The sequence below is a fragment of the Clupea harengus genome, chromosome 8, assembly GCF_900700415.2.
Source record: "Clupea harengus chromosome 8, Ch_v2.0.2, whole genome shotgun sequence".
Classification (NCBI taxonomy): domain Eukaryota; kingdom Metazoa; phylum Chordata; class Actinopteri; order Clupeiformes; family Clupeidae; genus Clupea; species Clupea harengus.
Window position 1 is genome coordinate 21,328,758 of NC_045159.1, and position 14,442 is coordinate 21,343,199.

General features: G+C 42.2%; 2 protein-coding genes across 2 annotated transcripts; both read left to right on the plus strand.

Moving 5' to 3' along the window:
• The first annotated feature begins 773 nt into the window (after window positions 1-773).
• LOC105890490 (protein NipSnap homolog 2-like) lies at window positions 774-9,954 on the plus strand. The gene is made up of 10 exons (XM_012816516.3): window positions 774-949; window positions 1,883-2,022; window positions 2,192-2,237; window positions 2,511-2,605; window positions 2,777-2,847; window positions 4,160-4,300; window positions 4,538-4,569; window positions 6,480-6,574; window positions 6,922-7,005; window positions 8,572-9,954. Exons 1-10 carry the CDS (start codon window positions 858-860, stop codon window positions 8,634-8,636), a joined length of 861 nt encoding a protein of 286 aa, XP_012671970.1. The 5' UTR covers window positions 774-857; the 3' UTR covers window positions 8,637-9,954.
• Window positions 9,955-10,843: 889 nt separating this feature from the next.
• Window positions 10,844-14,437, plus strand: LOC105890447. The gene is made up of 6 exons (XM_031571241.2): window positions 10,844-11,345; window positions 11,963-12,079; window positions 12,573-12,728; window positions 13,013-13,083; window positions 13,487-13,607; window positions 14,027-14,437. Exons 1-6 carry the CDS (start codon window positions 10,911-10,913, stop codon window positions 14,405-14,407), a joined length of 1,281 nt encoding a protein of 426 aa, XP_031427101.1. The 5' UTR covers window positions 10,844-10,910; the 3' UTR covers window positions 14,408-14,437.
• The last annotated feature ends 5 nt before the right edge of the window (window positions 14,438-14,442 follow it).

Below are 14,442 nucleotides of genomic sequence, written 5' to 3' on the forward strand. Positions count from 1 at the left end.
AACAGTATTTGTAGTTCAACACCCAGATAGCAAGTATATATCGGTCCACCGGTGGGTTTTGGTCGGCACCCCACTGGTGGTGTGCCACTTCTGGTCCGCTCTCGGACCACCATCCTCTTTAGTTTAACCGGGCGTGGATATTAAAAAATAACATAAAATGTTTGCAATTCCTGGTATTTCTAAATTATATAATTGGCATAGTCCATTTGAAATATCAGCCACTAAACAGAAGAAGCTCATAGCCTACTAGCTCTCAAGGTGAAAATAACTTGGTCAAGTAAAGCCTGATGTTACGCACTAATAACATCTACACAAATGTTAAGGGTTGGTGAAAATGACTGAAGAAGTACAAATGAGTAAAGGCAAAAATGTTTTGAAAGTGAGTGGCAAAAAGGTGGGGTGTTTGTCAGTAACTCACCAGTGGACCAGCCTGTAAACTGAAGAACAAAGGCCAGTGAACCACCAGCTCTGCCCCCAGTGGGCCGACAGTGGTCCACTGGCCTTTTGTTTTCAGGAATATAGCATGGGATATGGCATGGCTGAACTAATTGTATATCCCTGGCAACACTACTCATGTCACTAGGAACAAGATGACAAATTTAATATAGTGTTCCAACAGGAACATGAACAAAATATTGTGTCTTTTGTCAGTTAGTGATAGGGGACGTTTTCACACATTGCATAGGTCAGCTTGGTGTAGGGAGGTGCACAATTGGTTCAAGGTTCAAACTGAGGGGTCAAATACAAAGCAACTTCGATATATTGCCCTCTGGTGGCGAGAGGTTTGAAGCTCATTCTGTAACGTTTCTTGCCTGGGACAGTGTGGCCACAACAACACAGAAATCATTCAGGGAAAGATGGCGACTCGAGTCCTCCGGAGTGTGGGGAACGGCCTCAACCAGGCTGGAAAGGGTGTCCGAGGGAGCCAGCAAGTTTCTCTCACGATAAGGTGAAACCTCCGTTTCAGAGAAAGGGCTCGAGCAGATTCATTAGAATTGTTAATGCACTTGCACAAAGTGTTCGTAGTTTCTTGTTAACGTGCACAGCTAACATAGCTACCTTTGATTTAGGTGCAAGTAGTTGTTCATACACAGCAAGGGACTGGGCTCTCTTGGTGAAACAAGCTAATCAGTTAGCCACTTGATTCACAAGTTATCAAAACAAGCGACGCAGAGCTTTTACGTTCCCTTTTGCGTAGCATGTTTGCCTAATTTCTTTTGAAGGTCGATATAGTAGTTTTCCAACTGAACTATACGTTTCGCACTGCAGACAAGTGTTTTACTGGAAGTCCGAGCTCGTTGGTGTTTACCCGTGGGGCTGGAAAGCATTGGTAATCTTAGGCTAGCGTGATATCGCCACTGAATTGTCGCTCAAGGTCATTAAGACATAACATGTGACTACGGGGTTCTTGCTTTCGTAGAGTCTATTCTCCAGTTACAGTTACCACTTGGATTGTTATTTGAATTTGTTTCAAATAAACTTGTCATCAAATGCAGTTTGCTGGCCCCAGTACAACTTTTGTTATGACTAAAGCTCACCCCTGAATGATTCTTTTAAAAAACTCAGCTATTTTGAGCATAAACTTGTTAACCTTTAACTAACTTTGACCGCATGCTTCCTTACATTATAGATTAAAGAGGGAAGTGCCAAATCTAGTGCAATGAAAGTTTTTAAGAAAAAAACTGACCTCTAATGTCGTTAACCATTTAATCTCAAAGTATGATTCATATATTCGTGCAACAGGTGGATCCAAGTTAATGAATTGCATTTGAAGCAGTTCTTGAACAACGGTGTTGAGTAGCCTAAATACCTTTGACCTTTTTGGAGTTGATAAAAATAACTATGTGCCTGTTGAGTTAAACACCCGTTTCTACATCTCCAGGTCTCTCTCTGCAACACCAAGCAAAAGCCGTGAGGACAGCTGGTTCAAGTCTCTCTTTGTGCGCAAGGTGGATCCCAGAAAAGATGCACACTCACATCTGCTTGCCAAGAAGGAAGATCACAACCTCTACAAAATCCAGTGTAGGCTTACAACGGCATTTAAAAATTCTATGCTTGCAGGGTAAACTTAGATTGGAGTGGCCAAATAGTCTGTTAAAATAAGGGTGATGGATTAAGAAGTGTAAGGTTTACTGCTACAAGTGATGTGCGTCCTGAATGGGATTATTTCAAACAAGTGTTTCTTTTGTAGTTCACAATGTCAAACCAGAGTGTCAGGATGCCTACAACAAGCTTTGGTAAGATCCACTAATATGGTGATGCATGTTGAATGCTCCGATGGCAAAAGCATTGAAAATGTGGCATGCTTTCACGCATATTGATATTCATTCTTAAACAGCGTTTTGAAAATGTGTGACTTTGCAATTTCAGTCATGAAGTTGCCCCCGCTGTATGCAAATGCCTGGGGAGATTTTAGTTCTATGTTAGTTCTATGTTTTTATTGTCTGTAGTCCTTTAGTCTATAGTCACTAGTTTTGACTGGTTAAGATAATTCCTCTCTTCCTTCACAGTGAGGAAGTGCTTCCCCAAATCCATACCGATCCTCAGTATACCTGTGAATTGGTGGGGACCTGGAACACGTGGTATGGGGAGCAGGATCAGGCAGGTAAGCACACGAGCGCATCGACTCATCCGCAACTGACCTGTGAAGTCTGCCGTTTTCCACAGCACAAACCCCCTGCTGATAGTACATGCAAATTGTATTAATCTGTATTAATCATGGCCCCTGTGATGCTTGCCTTTGAGGTTTTTTTTAATGCTTTTCTGTGTTCCCTAGTTCATCTGTGGAGATATCGTGGCGGATATCCAGCCTTGAACGATGTAATGAGCAAACTAAAAAAGAATAAGGTGACTGATTTCAAAGGACGTAACTTGTGTCATATCATTTACAGTAAATGTGTAGATATTTTTGCCTTATAGTCATGGGAAAACAGGGTTTATGCATCTTAAGGTAAGTTTACATGGACAGATATTGACATGGGATTTGTGGCTCAATTGGAATAAAAATGGCTCGTATAAACACCTTGATCGGAATGAAACCTGCGTGATCTGATTGAAATTGAAATCTGATTTAAAGGGGTGGAAAGATTCCGTTTGAACAGCCATGTATTCACTCATTCAGATTGAACAGCCATGTATTCACTCATTCAAATTGAACAGCCATGTATTCACATATTCAGTTAAAACAGCCAGGTATTCACTCATTCAGATTGAACAGCCATGTATTCACTCATTCAGGTTGCTTCCTGTAGGTGGAATGTTTGCACATGTTTATTACTTGTCTCGTGATGAATCACAATTTGAGCACTGGTTAACAGCATTAAAGCGCAGCTGTATTTCCAGCTTTTAGACTTGGTACAGGTGAAATGGGGCAAGGGGCTGAGAGCTTTACAGCTCAAAAACACATTTAAGTGTACGGTACGTCTTTAATACAATCAGACCGTAGGGTTTACTGTAATGCATTTTGAGACGAAAAATACCTTAAAAATGCATGGTTTATACTGTTCCAGGTGTTTTGTTTAAAGCTCTATAGCTTCATAATGTATATTCTTTGATGTTCATCATGGCCCGAGGCTTTCTCTGGCCTTTCTGCTCTCCTCGTAAGGAGCTAGGCCTACTTGCAACCTAGTAAGAGTAGATAGGTCATAGGTCAAATATGTCAGAAAAGACACGAGTAGCTGTGGTCAGTTTCTAGCAATGCTTGAAATGAGCGTTTTAAGTCCTCCTGTGTTTCTGTTCTTAATGCTAGATTGACGCTACTTTTAGCGTCCCCTTCAGAAATAGCTTTTGAACAGTAATGTTGCCGTCTCCCCCCAAAAAGTGGAATGAGATTTCTGCCTATAGCATCACAGAGCAAGTTTGGTGCTCTCCGTCTTCCGTCCTGAATTTCCCTACGTGGATTAATAAAAGTTTATCTTAGTTTATCTTATCTTGCGTTTAGTACACTTGTGATGTGAATGAGAAGAAATAGTCTCTCCTGCTGGAGTTTCTGCAAAGTAAATAACAAAAACAGGAACGCTAATATCTGAAAGGTCCATCTTATCTTTGAGGCAAATATATGCACAGGACAACAAGGGAAGTCTTTATCTGTTCCAAATTCAGAATGCTTGGAATAATAAACTGAACAATTCATGAATTGGTTAATTTTTCTGATTCTAAGGAATTTGCGGAATTCAGAAGTGAACGTGGAAAGATGCTTTTGTCCCGTCGAAACGAGCTGCTTTTGGAGTTCAGCTTCTGGAATGAGCCTGATCCCAGACCTGGCCCGAACATATACGAACTGAGATCATACCAGCTCAGGGTATGTGTGGGTCCTTTACTATTTACCTGTAACTTTGTCAAAGTATGTTTTTATTCATTTTAGGCTTAATCTTAGGCATATCGAGGTCAGACCAGAGTGGTTAAACTGCTGAACAGTGTTCTGTAATGCTGTAAGCTTAAGCTACTGAGCTGTCGTCTTTGTTAAAATCAAGACGGCTATTTGCATATTTAGTGTGAGGAAAGTGAACCATTGCTGACTGATGATTTCTGTTTTCAGCCTGGGACTATGATTGAGTGGGGAAACTATTGGTAAGACCTCTGCTTTTTTTCTGTCAATAAATATTAACGTGCCAGCAGATTTAAGCCAATATATAATCCAATGAACATTCAACCAAATCGTGTTTTTTATTTGTACGTTAACTCTTAGTGACAGTTTTATGAAAATATGAAAGGACTTTAAAGGTGCCTTGTGTAGGATTTAGTGACATGTAGTGGTGAGGTTGCTGAATTGCAACCAACTGAATACCTCTCCCTCACCCCTCCCATTCCAAGCGTGAAGGATAACCTACAGGCCGTAAAGTGCCGTAAAACACGAAAGGCCCACTCTAGGGCCATTGTTTTGGTTTGTCCCTTCTGGGCTACTGTAGAAACATGGCGGCGCAACATGGCGGACTCCGCTGAAGAGAACCCGCTCCCTTTGTGGGGCTCATTCTAAGCTAATGAAAACAAAATGATTCGTTCTAGATCCCCCTAAATCCTACACATTTTACCTTCAATGCTTAAAAACGGCATGTATATGGCACCATACTGTATATGGACGTGCAAAATCTACATATCATGGTGTTTACTTATATTCACTGCCTTGTTGCCTCTACAGGTTATAGTAGCTGGATTTTATGAATGGTTTGTTCAAAGTATCCTCTAATGAATGAAGCTCAAATGATTAATCTGTTCATTTAAGAAAAGATTTTCTCTTGCCTGCTGCAATTCAACTGATATGTTTTGCTTGCTATGACTAGAATGATGAATGATTTCAAATTCCTTAGTTTAAAACTATAATTTCCATTCCACAATGAAATATAAACCATGGTCAACACTGATTGAATGAAGGATGCTGATTAAACCCAATACTGTACCGCACCACGAGCCTCTAAGATGAAGGGAAAGCCCCCATGTGGCCTGTACAGGCTCAGTTAACATCTTCACCTCAGACAATTATGATCAAGATCACATATTCACCTCACAGACTATTATGATCAAGATCACATCTTCACCTCACAGACTATTATGATCAAGATCACATCTTCACCTCAGACTATTATGATCAAGAGCACATATTCACCTCAGACAATTATGATCAAGAGCACATATTCACCTCACAGACTATTATGATCAAGAGCACATATTCACCTCACAGACTATTATGATCAAGATCACATCTTCACCTCAGACTATTATGATCAAGAGCACATATTTACCTCAGACAATTATGATCAAGAGCACATATTCACCTCACAGACTACTGTGATCAGAGATTAGACTCTGTTAGTCGGTTACATGATGTAGTCTGGGCAAGCACTGAACGCCAGGCCTCTGAGTAATCTCAGCTGTTTGGTTCTTAAGATGGCAGAGTCGTGTCAATGCACACATACCCACGTGGCCATCAGGACATCTAAAGGTTTAAGCAGAACTAGGGAGTTACCTCTACAATGACGTTTTGGAAGTCACAAGGGGTTTGGCATAAGATTTTTTAAACACTGTGTGATGAAGAGAATTGCTCTTCTAAGTGATGTCTTTGGAGTGACATAAAACTGCAAACCAAATGTTCAGTTTCTGGTCATTCCAGTATGCTGTAGGGCAGCACAGGACAGTCACTTAGATGTACATAGACTCGTGGGCTTACTGGGGACCTTTCCCATAACAAGAGGACACTAATAACTTTCACTCACTCAGAGCAGTGGAAATCATTTTCCATTTTATCACACAATCTACAAATACGTATGCCACTTTTAATTCATGATAATAATTAAAAAAAATCATGAACAAAATCTGTCATGATCCAAATCATGCCTGTTTCAGATAAAGGATTTCCTGCTGATGCTAAGTTGCTATAAAGTTGTTCAGTTAACAGCAGCGCCACCTGAGGGTGAGACAGTGGTGGTGCGGTAAAGCCATGTTTGTTTTTGAATAATGACGGAGAAAGAACCTGTGTTCTGCAGGGCCCGAGCCATTGAGCTTCGCCAGGAGAACCAGGAGGCTGTCGGTGGATTCTTCTCTCAGATTGGGAGCCTCTACATGGTACACCACCTCTGGGGTGAGTCAGCAAGACACCTGGTTCCTGACATGGGCATACAGACTTTAAAAAGATTTAAAAATATATATTATTTGAATGTAGTCTGGCATGCTAACAGCAATGCATACTTTTAGGCATCATCATGACGTGTGTATTTATGTAAATACAAGCTTATGGGAATATTGCTAGATGACACCCTTGCTTTCTATGTAGAGATGAAAAATGCACAGAATTCAAGAGTTCATGTTCTAAATGGACCTGTGTGATTTTTTAAAAATGTGTAGATCGAGACTTAAACCTTACTGTTTGTTTGATTGCGGTTGTCATGGCGACTGTGGCTAAGATAAAGGGATTTTATTCTTGTGCAGCTTACAAAGACCTGCAGTCCAGAGAGGAGACTCGGAATTCTGCCTGGAAACATGAAGGTTGGGATGAAGCTGTCTACTATACAGGTGAGATCTGAAACGGATAAAGAGGAGGTCACTGCACAGGTGAGATCTGAAACAGGTAGAGATGAGGTCACTGCACAGGTGAGATGTGAAACAGGTAGGTCTGTTAACTAGACATTTTGCGGTTAATTTAAAAAGCATAGTAGAAGGTGTAGAGGTAACTCCCTAGTGTTATGATTCAATCCATTTTATTTTTATTTTACACATAATGCAAGTTGTTTAGAGTTGTGCATAATAGGTGTGTAACACCACAAACGGTATACAAATCTGCACTTTTTAAACGTAAGAAGTTCCCACAAACGTAATAACTGTTGCCCCCCACAAACTCAATAACTCATTTATTGAGGTATCAAAAATAATAATTTGTGGGAAGGTAGATTTTTCGACTGAGTCCTGTGTGTGTCCAGATTCTAGTTAGGGGCAGAGCAGCCAAGTTCAGAAGTTACCTATTCTTACTGGGTTCTAAAAAAAGAAAAAAAAAGTTTTAATATATTTTGTGAATATTGTAGTAACTGACAAACATAGTACATAATAACATTGCCAAGCTTAGCAAGAATGGAGTGAATGACTAAATTCACTGTTTGTCTAAAAATCATACGGAGAGTTTCCTCTGCCATGTGTAGGCATTGTGTCTTCACCAGCCTAACTGGTATGTGTTGGCATTGTGTCTTCACCAGCCTAACTGGTATGCGTTGACATTGTGTCTTCATCAGCCTAACTGGTATGTGTTGGCATTGTGTCTTCACCAGCCTAACTGGTACCTGTTGGCATTGTGTCGGCATTGTGTCTTCACCAGCCTAACTGGTATCTGTTGGCATTGTGTCTTCACCAGTTAGTTTCTTTAGACTTTTTTGGTATTTGTATTTTATTTCCGAGAAAAACTGGCTGGTGCTTCCAACTTCCGGTATTCCCGTATGATTTGTGAAAATGTGATGGTGTGTGAGTCACTATGGTCATCTGTCCCGGTTTGGCTGCAGGTGATTAGCTGGTTTGGCTGCAGGTGATTAGCTGGTTTGGCTGCAGGTGATTAGCTGGTTTGGCTGCAGCTGATTAGCTAGCTTAAAACAAAAGAAACACAAGCACATCAGCCCACTTGCCGTGGTCGTGGAGCCAAGCTAAGACCCCATTCACACGGTTGCGTCCGAATGCGTTGATCCGTTAAGGGCGACGGATCCCCATTCACTTTGAATGGGGTGACGTCATCCTTTGCCGAACTGAACGGAGCCACAATTCAGTTCGGCAAAGGATGACGACACCCCATTCAAAGTGAATGGGGATCCGTCGCCCTTAACGGATCAACGCATTCCGACGCAACCGTGTGAATGGGCCGTCACTCACCTCGCTCTATTTAATTAAACAAAGAAAATAAAGTGTACTTGTGTGTGTATATAAGTGTATGTAACATTTGCAACAGTTATTATGTTTGTTAACAGGGCATCACGTGTTATATGTGTCAGAGACATGCAGTATGAGTTTTTAATTGGTTAGTGTTCAGTGTGATTAGTCTTCTGCCAAATGAACCATGTCACTGTAAGGGTTCTGAAAGAACATATTCTCCTCTCCTCTCAGTCCCTCTTATTCAGCACATGGAGTCGAGAATAATGATCCCGACAAAAGCGTCACCTCTGAAGTAGCGTGTCGAAAGCTATCCTGCAGGTGAAGATGGAACTCATTTCTAGGGAAACGACCCACCTGTGAGGAACTTCACAGCCTTGGACAGCCATCGGATTTGAAAACGCTAGCACGCTTTCCTTTGTTTTACGTGTTATTCTCTCTTCTTTCTTCACCACAACTGATTGCAGTTCAAGACAAAACAAAAATGAAAAGAAATCTTGTCTTTCTAAATGTTGCCCCCAAAAAACTGATACAGTAAATATCAACAGAATATCGACAGAATTTTGCTGGTTTAAAAGGCTGACACTCCCTCTTATGTGCATTTGTGCATTTCACTAAAATATTTATTGAACAAAATCAATGTCTGTTTATTTAAGTGAGATGATCATGAACCTGTCTTGGAAGTGTGAGCATCTTTTCCTTTATTTCTCTGCATTTCACCCCACAGCAAATCGACTTCAGTGTACCTGGCTAATCTCTGTCCTCAGTTTGAGTTGCCTTGATGCAGTTGTGTTCCTCTGCTAAATTGTGTGTGTCTATTTCTCTGTGAATCCTTGGCTGGTGCACGGCCTCTGAAATTACTTTTGGAGGTTGTTGATTATGTTCTGGCCATTCGCTGGTTGGGTGAAAATCCACCTCTGTTTAATCAGCTTTACTCCAAGTCAGACGCGAGATGTAGACAATATCACATTGCTGTTCAATTGTAGGAGTCAATAATAATTAATCATGCACAGGAGTGGTTCAAGGTTCACGGTTCCAGACTCACCAACTCGTAGTATTTCTACCGTTTTCATTCAGTTATTCTTACAATGTCTTTGTGTTTGGATTACATTTTTTTTTTTTTTAAACCAGAGGTCACAACTTGGACCCAGAGGTCAGATTACTGAAAAGAAACTTAAAGAGTATGTCACATAACACTCCCATATTGTGTTAATGTGTTAATACAATAAAGTCATAAAGTAAAACTGGAACTTGCTGTCTGTGCAGCAGAGGGTTCCTGCGCCTTTTCCTGTCAAGAAAATATTGAATATTATCATGATATCACAGATATATGAGGCTCCAGGCGTGGTTGGATCAGATTATTTTTGTTACGTATTGTGAGTCGCCCTCTCGACCACAACCAACCAGCACAGATCCATTTAAATCAAAGTGATTTTGGACTAACGTCTCGGACGGTTAAAACAGGTTGGCTGCTTGATCTGTGAAGAAGCGCACAGGCCTTTTAATAGTGTAGGTCCAATCAAGTACTGGTTCTTTAATTGTGGTTACGGTTTGGATTTGTGAGTTGACTAATGTCTAGTGAGACACAAATAAATGTCTTCTTTGTGGGAAATGAAATGTTTGGTGATCTGCTGTGATTTTATCAACATAGAATACATGAATATGCATTGTAATATTTTTCTACAGTGATAATGCTTTTGCCTCTATTCAAGGAAAGTTTATCGCTGAAAGTAAGCCATTAAATTCATAATGTTTACAGTCTGCTTTTACCTGCCACTTGCTGTATGTGTGAGTGTGTTTGTGTGTTGTGTCTCAATCGCATCCTAACTGCTTAGAGTGAAGTGTTAAATTAATTAACAGGTGTTGCAATATTATTATCTATATTGTAACACTTACTTTTGCTTGAATAAAATGTATTTTTTGATCCGATACAAATATTGCATTTATCTATCCCTGTTTCAACTAGACCCGATTGAATTTGACTAAATCACAGCTGCGTTCACAATAGCAAACAAAGGCAAATGTTTTTCGTTCACTGCGAACGTTTGCGAACACATATGAACGGTCTGAGGAGTTCTCGGCGAACAAACATGTACGTTGGGCTGAAAGTTACCGCTTAAATCGAACAATTAGGAGTATTTACACAAAACGTTCAAATTTAAAAATGGAAAGAAAACGCCGTCGCCTCGAACATTTGCCTCTCCGAATTTGAACGCACCTCTGATGTGTTCAGCTAATAAAGAGCGCCAGTGTTGAGATCAGTGAGTTAATCAGAGCGGGAGAACAGACGCAGGATTGAGAATGACTGCACATAACATTGAACTGGTGAAACAATGAAATGCGGATCTCACTGTGATCTCACCAAGTGAAGAAAACATGCGTACATGGTGATATTTTTAGTATTAAGGTCCCGGTAAGTAGTCTCAAGAATGTTGAATGATACACCCTCCCTGACGTCACACTCCATGATGACACACGCGCCCTATTTCCACAGACAGGTAAGACAGGTACGCTGGCATTTCTCTTGTCTCTCTCGCACACGTCCGTGCGCTGTGGTAGTTGTTGAAGAGCCCATGATGGACTCAGTTGCTTTGCCTGAGACAGAGGACCAGCCTGAGACTGAGGTCTGTGTCGGGCAAAATGTCTGCACACCTCGGACCATACTAGAGGGACTGGTGGCACCGAGGCACTTTGGAAAACCCAGCCTGGCTGCTCCGGGGGAAGGAGTGGAGATTGTTGTCCCAGACGCTGAAGGTTTGAGCTCTCTTCAGTCACCGCAGCGTGAAGAACTGAAGGAGTCAGACTCGACAGAAAACGATGTTGGACATGTTCTCCAAGAGAACCGTGTTCTGTCAGAGGAGAGTGAGGACCCTGTGCCACAGGCAGAGGACAGTTTCGGGCCTGCCATGAGCTCTCCACTCAGGCACTATATTGATGGGACTGTGCCTGATCTGCTGAGGAGTGGGAGCCCCCTGCAAAGGAGAGTGTCCAGTCCAGTGTCTAACACCGTGAGTAGGAAAGAAAGTCTGCAACAGCATCTTACACTGAGGGGAGAAAGATAGTCAGCTTGAACTGGACTTTAGATACAACAGATTTGTAAAGGCTGTCGAGGGTTGCTGAAGGAAAGGGAATGGGATTGTTTGACTTAAGGGCATGGCTGAAAGTAGAATATTGAAACAGCTGTGTGCTTTCTAGATTTGCCATTCTCATTAGAGAATTTGTAACTAGTGAAAACTGTGAAAACAAAACCAACTGTTCAAGTACTGTGTTCAGTGAGTTGTTAAATTCCGTCTTGTTTAGCCAGAAAGTCAACATTCCATGTGCTCTGCTGGTTCAAATAACAATGAGTCAGCGAGGCCAGAACAGGTGATATGTGGACATATTATAATGTGGAAGGTGTCAGTTTTTTACTGGACCATTCTTGGCCGTATGGGGGGCCTACTTACAACTTTGTTATACATTCACACTCCTTCCCCCGCACCACTCTCTCTCACACACACAGACTCACAGACACACACACACACAGCTAGGAACAGTTCTGGATATAAGGCTGTATTTTCCACATTTACTGCCGTTTGTCACAGCCTCTCATTATGCTGTGTGTGTGTGTGTGTGTTCCCTGCAGCTAAAGGTGGTCCGTCGGGAGGTGGAGCTATCTCGGCGGAGGAGCCTCAAGCTAAAAGCACAGGTGGAGAAACTCCATAACCGGAGTACCTCGGACTGGACCCAGCAGAGACCACAGGTACTGCAGGAGGGACCACGTGCTGGCTTTCACTGACTAACGCTGTCAGTTCATACTACAGGACATAATGGTGTCTAAAATAATAGATTGGCAATTATTCACTTTCATTAGGACGGGACATACTGCTACATTCACTGGAATAACACAATTGAATGGATTTAGTTTGTTAGGGTGTGTTGAGACACATGACGCTGACCCTAGAACTGATGTGGTCTTGATCAGTGTAGGATCTGTTCCACAATAAGCTGCTATCAGTGCAGTGAAACTCCCACAAGATGGGAGCAGCCTGTAGGTCAACTGCTTCACTGCTCTGCAACATTTTTTTTCTTCTGAAATGGACTTGATGACATTTAATTGGTTTTCTTCATATCAGTTTCCAAAATAGACTATTTCTCTAGACTCCCAAAGACTCATTATTTTTCTTCTTTTCTAAGTCATTTCCCCCTTCTTTGTCATGTGTTTTCCAAATGACAGTAATGTCTCATCTCTTTAGGTGACAGAGGAGGTTCAGTCTCTTCTGAAGCTTCTGCTTCCTCTAACGGACGTGGATCCGACCCAGCCGGGCTCCTCTGGTTCTGAGGATCCTCTTGATGTGGCCCTGAGCCAGCTGCAGAAGGTGGCCCGCGTCCTGGCCCTGAACCACACCAAGGTGAGGACACACAAGGGGGGTCTGGGTCTGTGTGCGTGTGTGTGTGTATGTGTTTGTGTGTGTGTTGTGGATGTGTGTGTGTGTGTGTGTGTGTGCTGTAGCAGGTAGATTTCAGGTTGTGTAGGATTTACCCAAATATGGGAATAGGTACAGATTAGGACCTTCTTTCATCAGTCCTCTTGGCTTTACTAAGCCTGCTACAACCCTCGTTTTAGAGATTAAAATCATAAAGTTATTAAAATCATAAAGCTTTATTAAAAGCCTCTGTTTCCCACAATCCACAGGGAAATACTGAAGATGGGGACAGTGCTGTTCTACAACAGGCCTTACGAGACAGAGACCAAGCAGTCACAAAGTGAGTGCCAAACTGCAGAAGCACACTTACGCAGGACTTCCTACCAACAACAACATGGAATTGAACTTTTAACCTTTTAATCTTTAATAAAGCATTTAATGGTATTTTATTCAAACATGTTACAACATGTAACACAGTTGGCAAAGGTCAGACCTCAGTCATCTTGGTACTTATGACACAAATGTAACACCTGAAATACTAATTTAGTCGTCCTGATGCCTAGCTGAGCGCACAATCTTCTTCAAATGCTGACCAGATTATACATTTAGTATCCCTTTTAAGAGGTCCATTGTGCTCCCCTGTAGTATTCATTCTATAGTTTGTTTAGTGCTAATGCCTTAAATCTGGCATCATTTGCAAACTAATCTCGACTACTTCCCCCTGCTTGTGTTCTGTGTGGCAGGAAGAAAGCCATGGAGAGGGAGCTGCTGAACAGCAAGACGGAGATGATGAACATGAACAACCAGCTGCTGGAGGCGGTGCAGCACCGGCTGGAGCTCTCTCTGGAGCTAGAGGCCTGGAAGGTGCGCTGAGACACTGAGACAGAGGCTCGCTTATAGACAGAGATGCTCTGTGGGCGTACAGCTGTGGGGCTGTGGGGTGGAGGAGACTGGAGAGGGAAGGATGGGTATTTAGATTTAGACAGATATGGGAGGTCACAGATGGTTTTCCCATTACTGAATGTTTTTGCCGTCGAAAAATGAAATATGTACCCGACACTGATTTCACACATTGTTCAACTTAGACTCAGCAGTGGCAGGAAGTATAGGAATGTTTTAGTTAAAACAAATGCATTTTTAAATTGTCTCAATTGTGGTCAAGAAACTTAGATGTACGTAGAGTCTAAATGTTTTTGAGTTATGCAATGTTTAGATTTGAGTTATGAAATGGTCAGATTAGATATAAAAATATTTCTCTCTCTCTCTCTCCCTCTGTGTGGCAGGAGGACTTCCAGCTGCTCCTCCAGCAGCAGGTGTTGTCTCAGCAGGCTCAGGCTCAGGCTCAGGCTGAGCAGTCTCAGAAGAAGGGTGGCCTGCTGGGGTCGTTTGGTAGAAAGACAGGCAAAGCCTCTCCCAAAACCCCCCCATCCCCTTCCCCCGCTCGCCTGACCCCTGCTGCTGCTGCGGCCCCCGCCGTGAGCACGGCCAAAGCACCTGCGGAGAGAGAGGCCCCAAACCGCTGGAGGGTGAATTTCAGGCGAGGTCGCACCAGCAAAGGGCCTGACAACACCACAAAACCAGAGGACAACAGTAAAAAACAATACCTCACACAACCATCAGGGGGCAGGAGAGAGAGCCAATTCCACACTGTCTCTCTGGACTGAGTAAACAACATGTACAGATGTGATTGAAGATATAT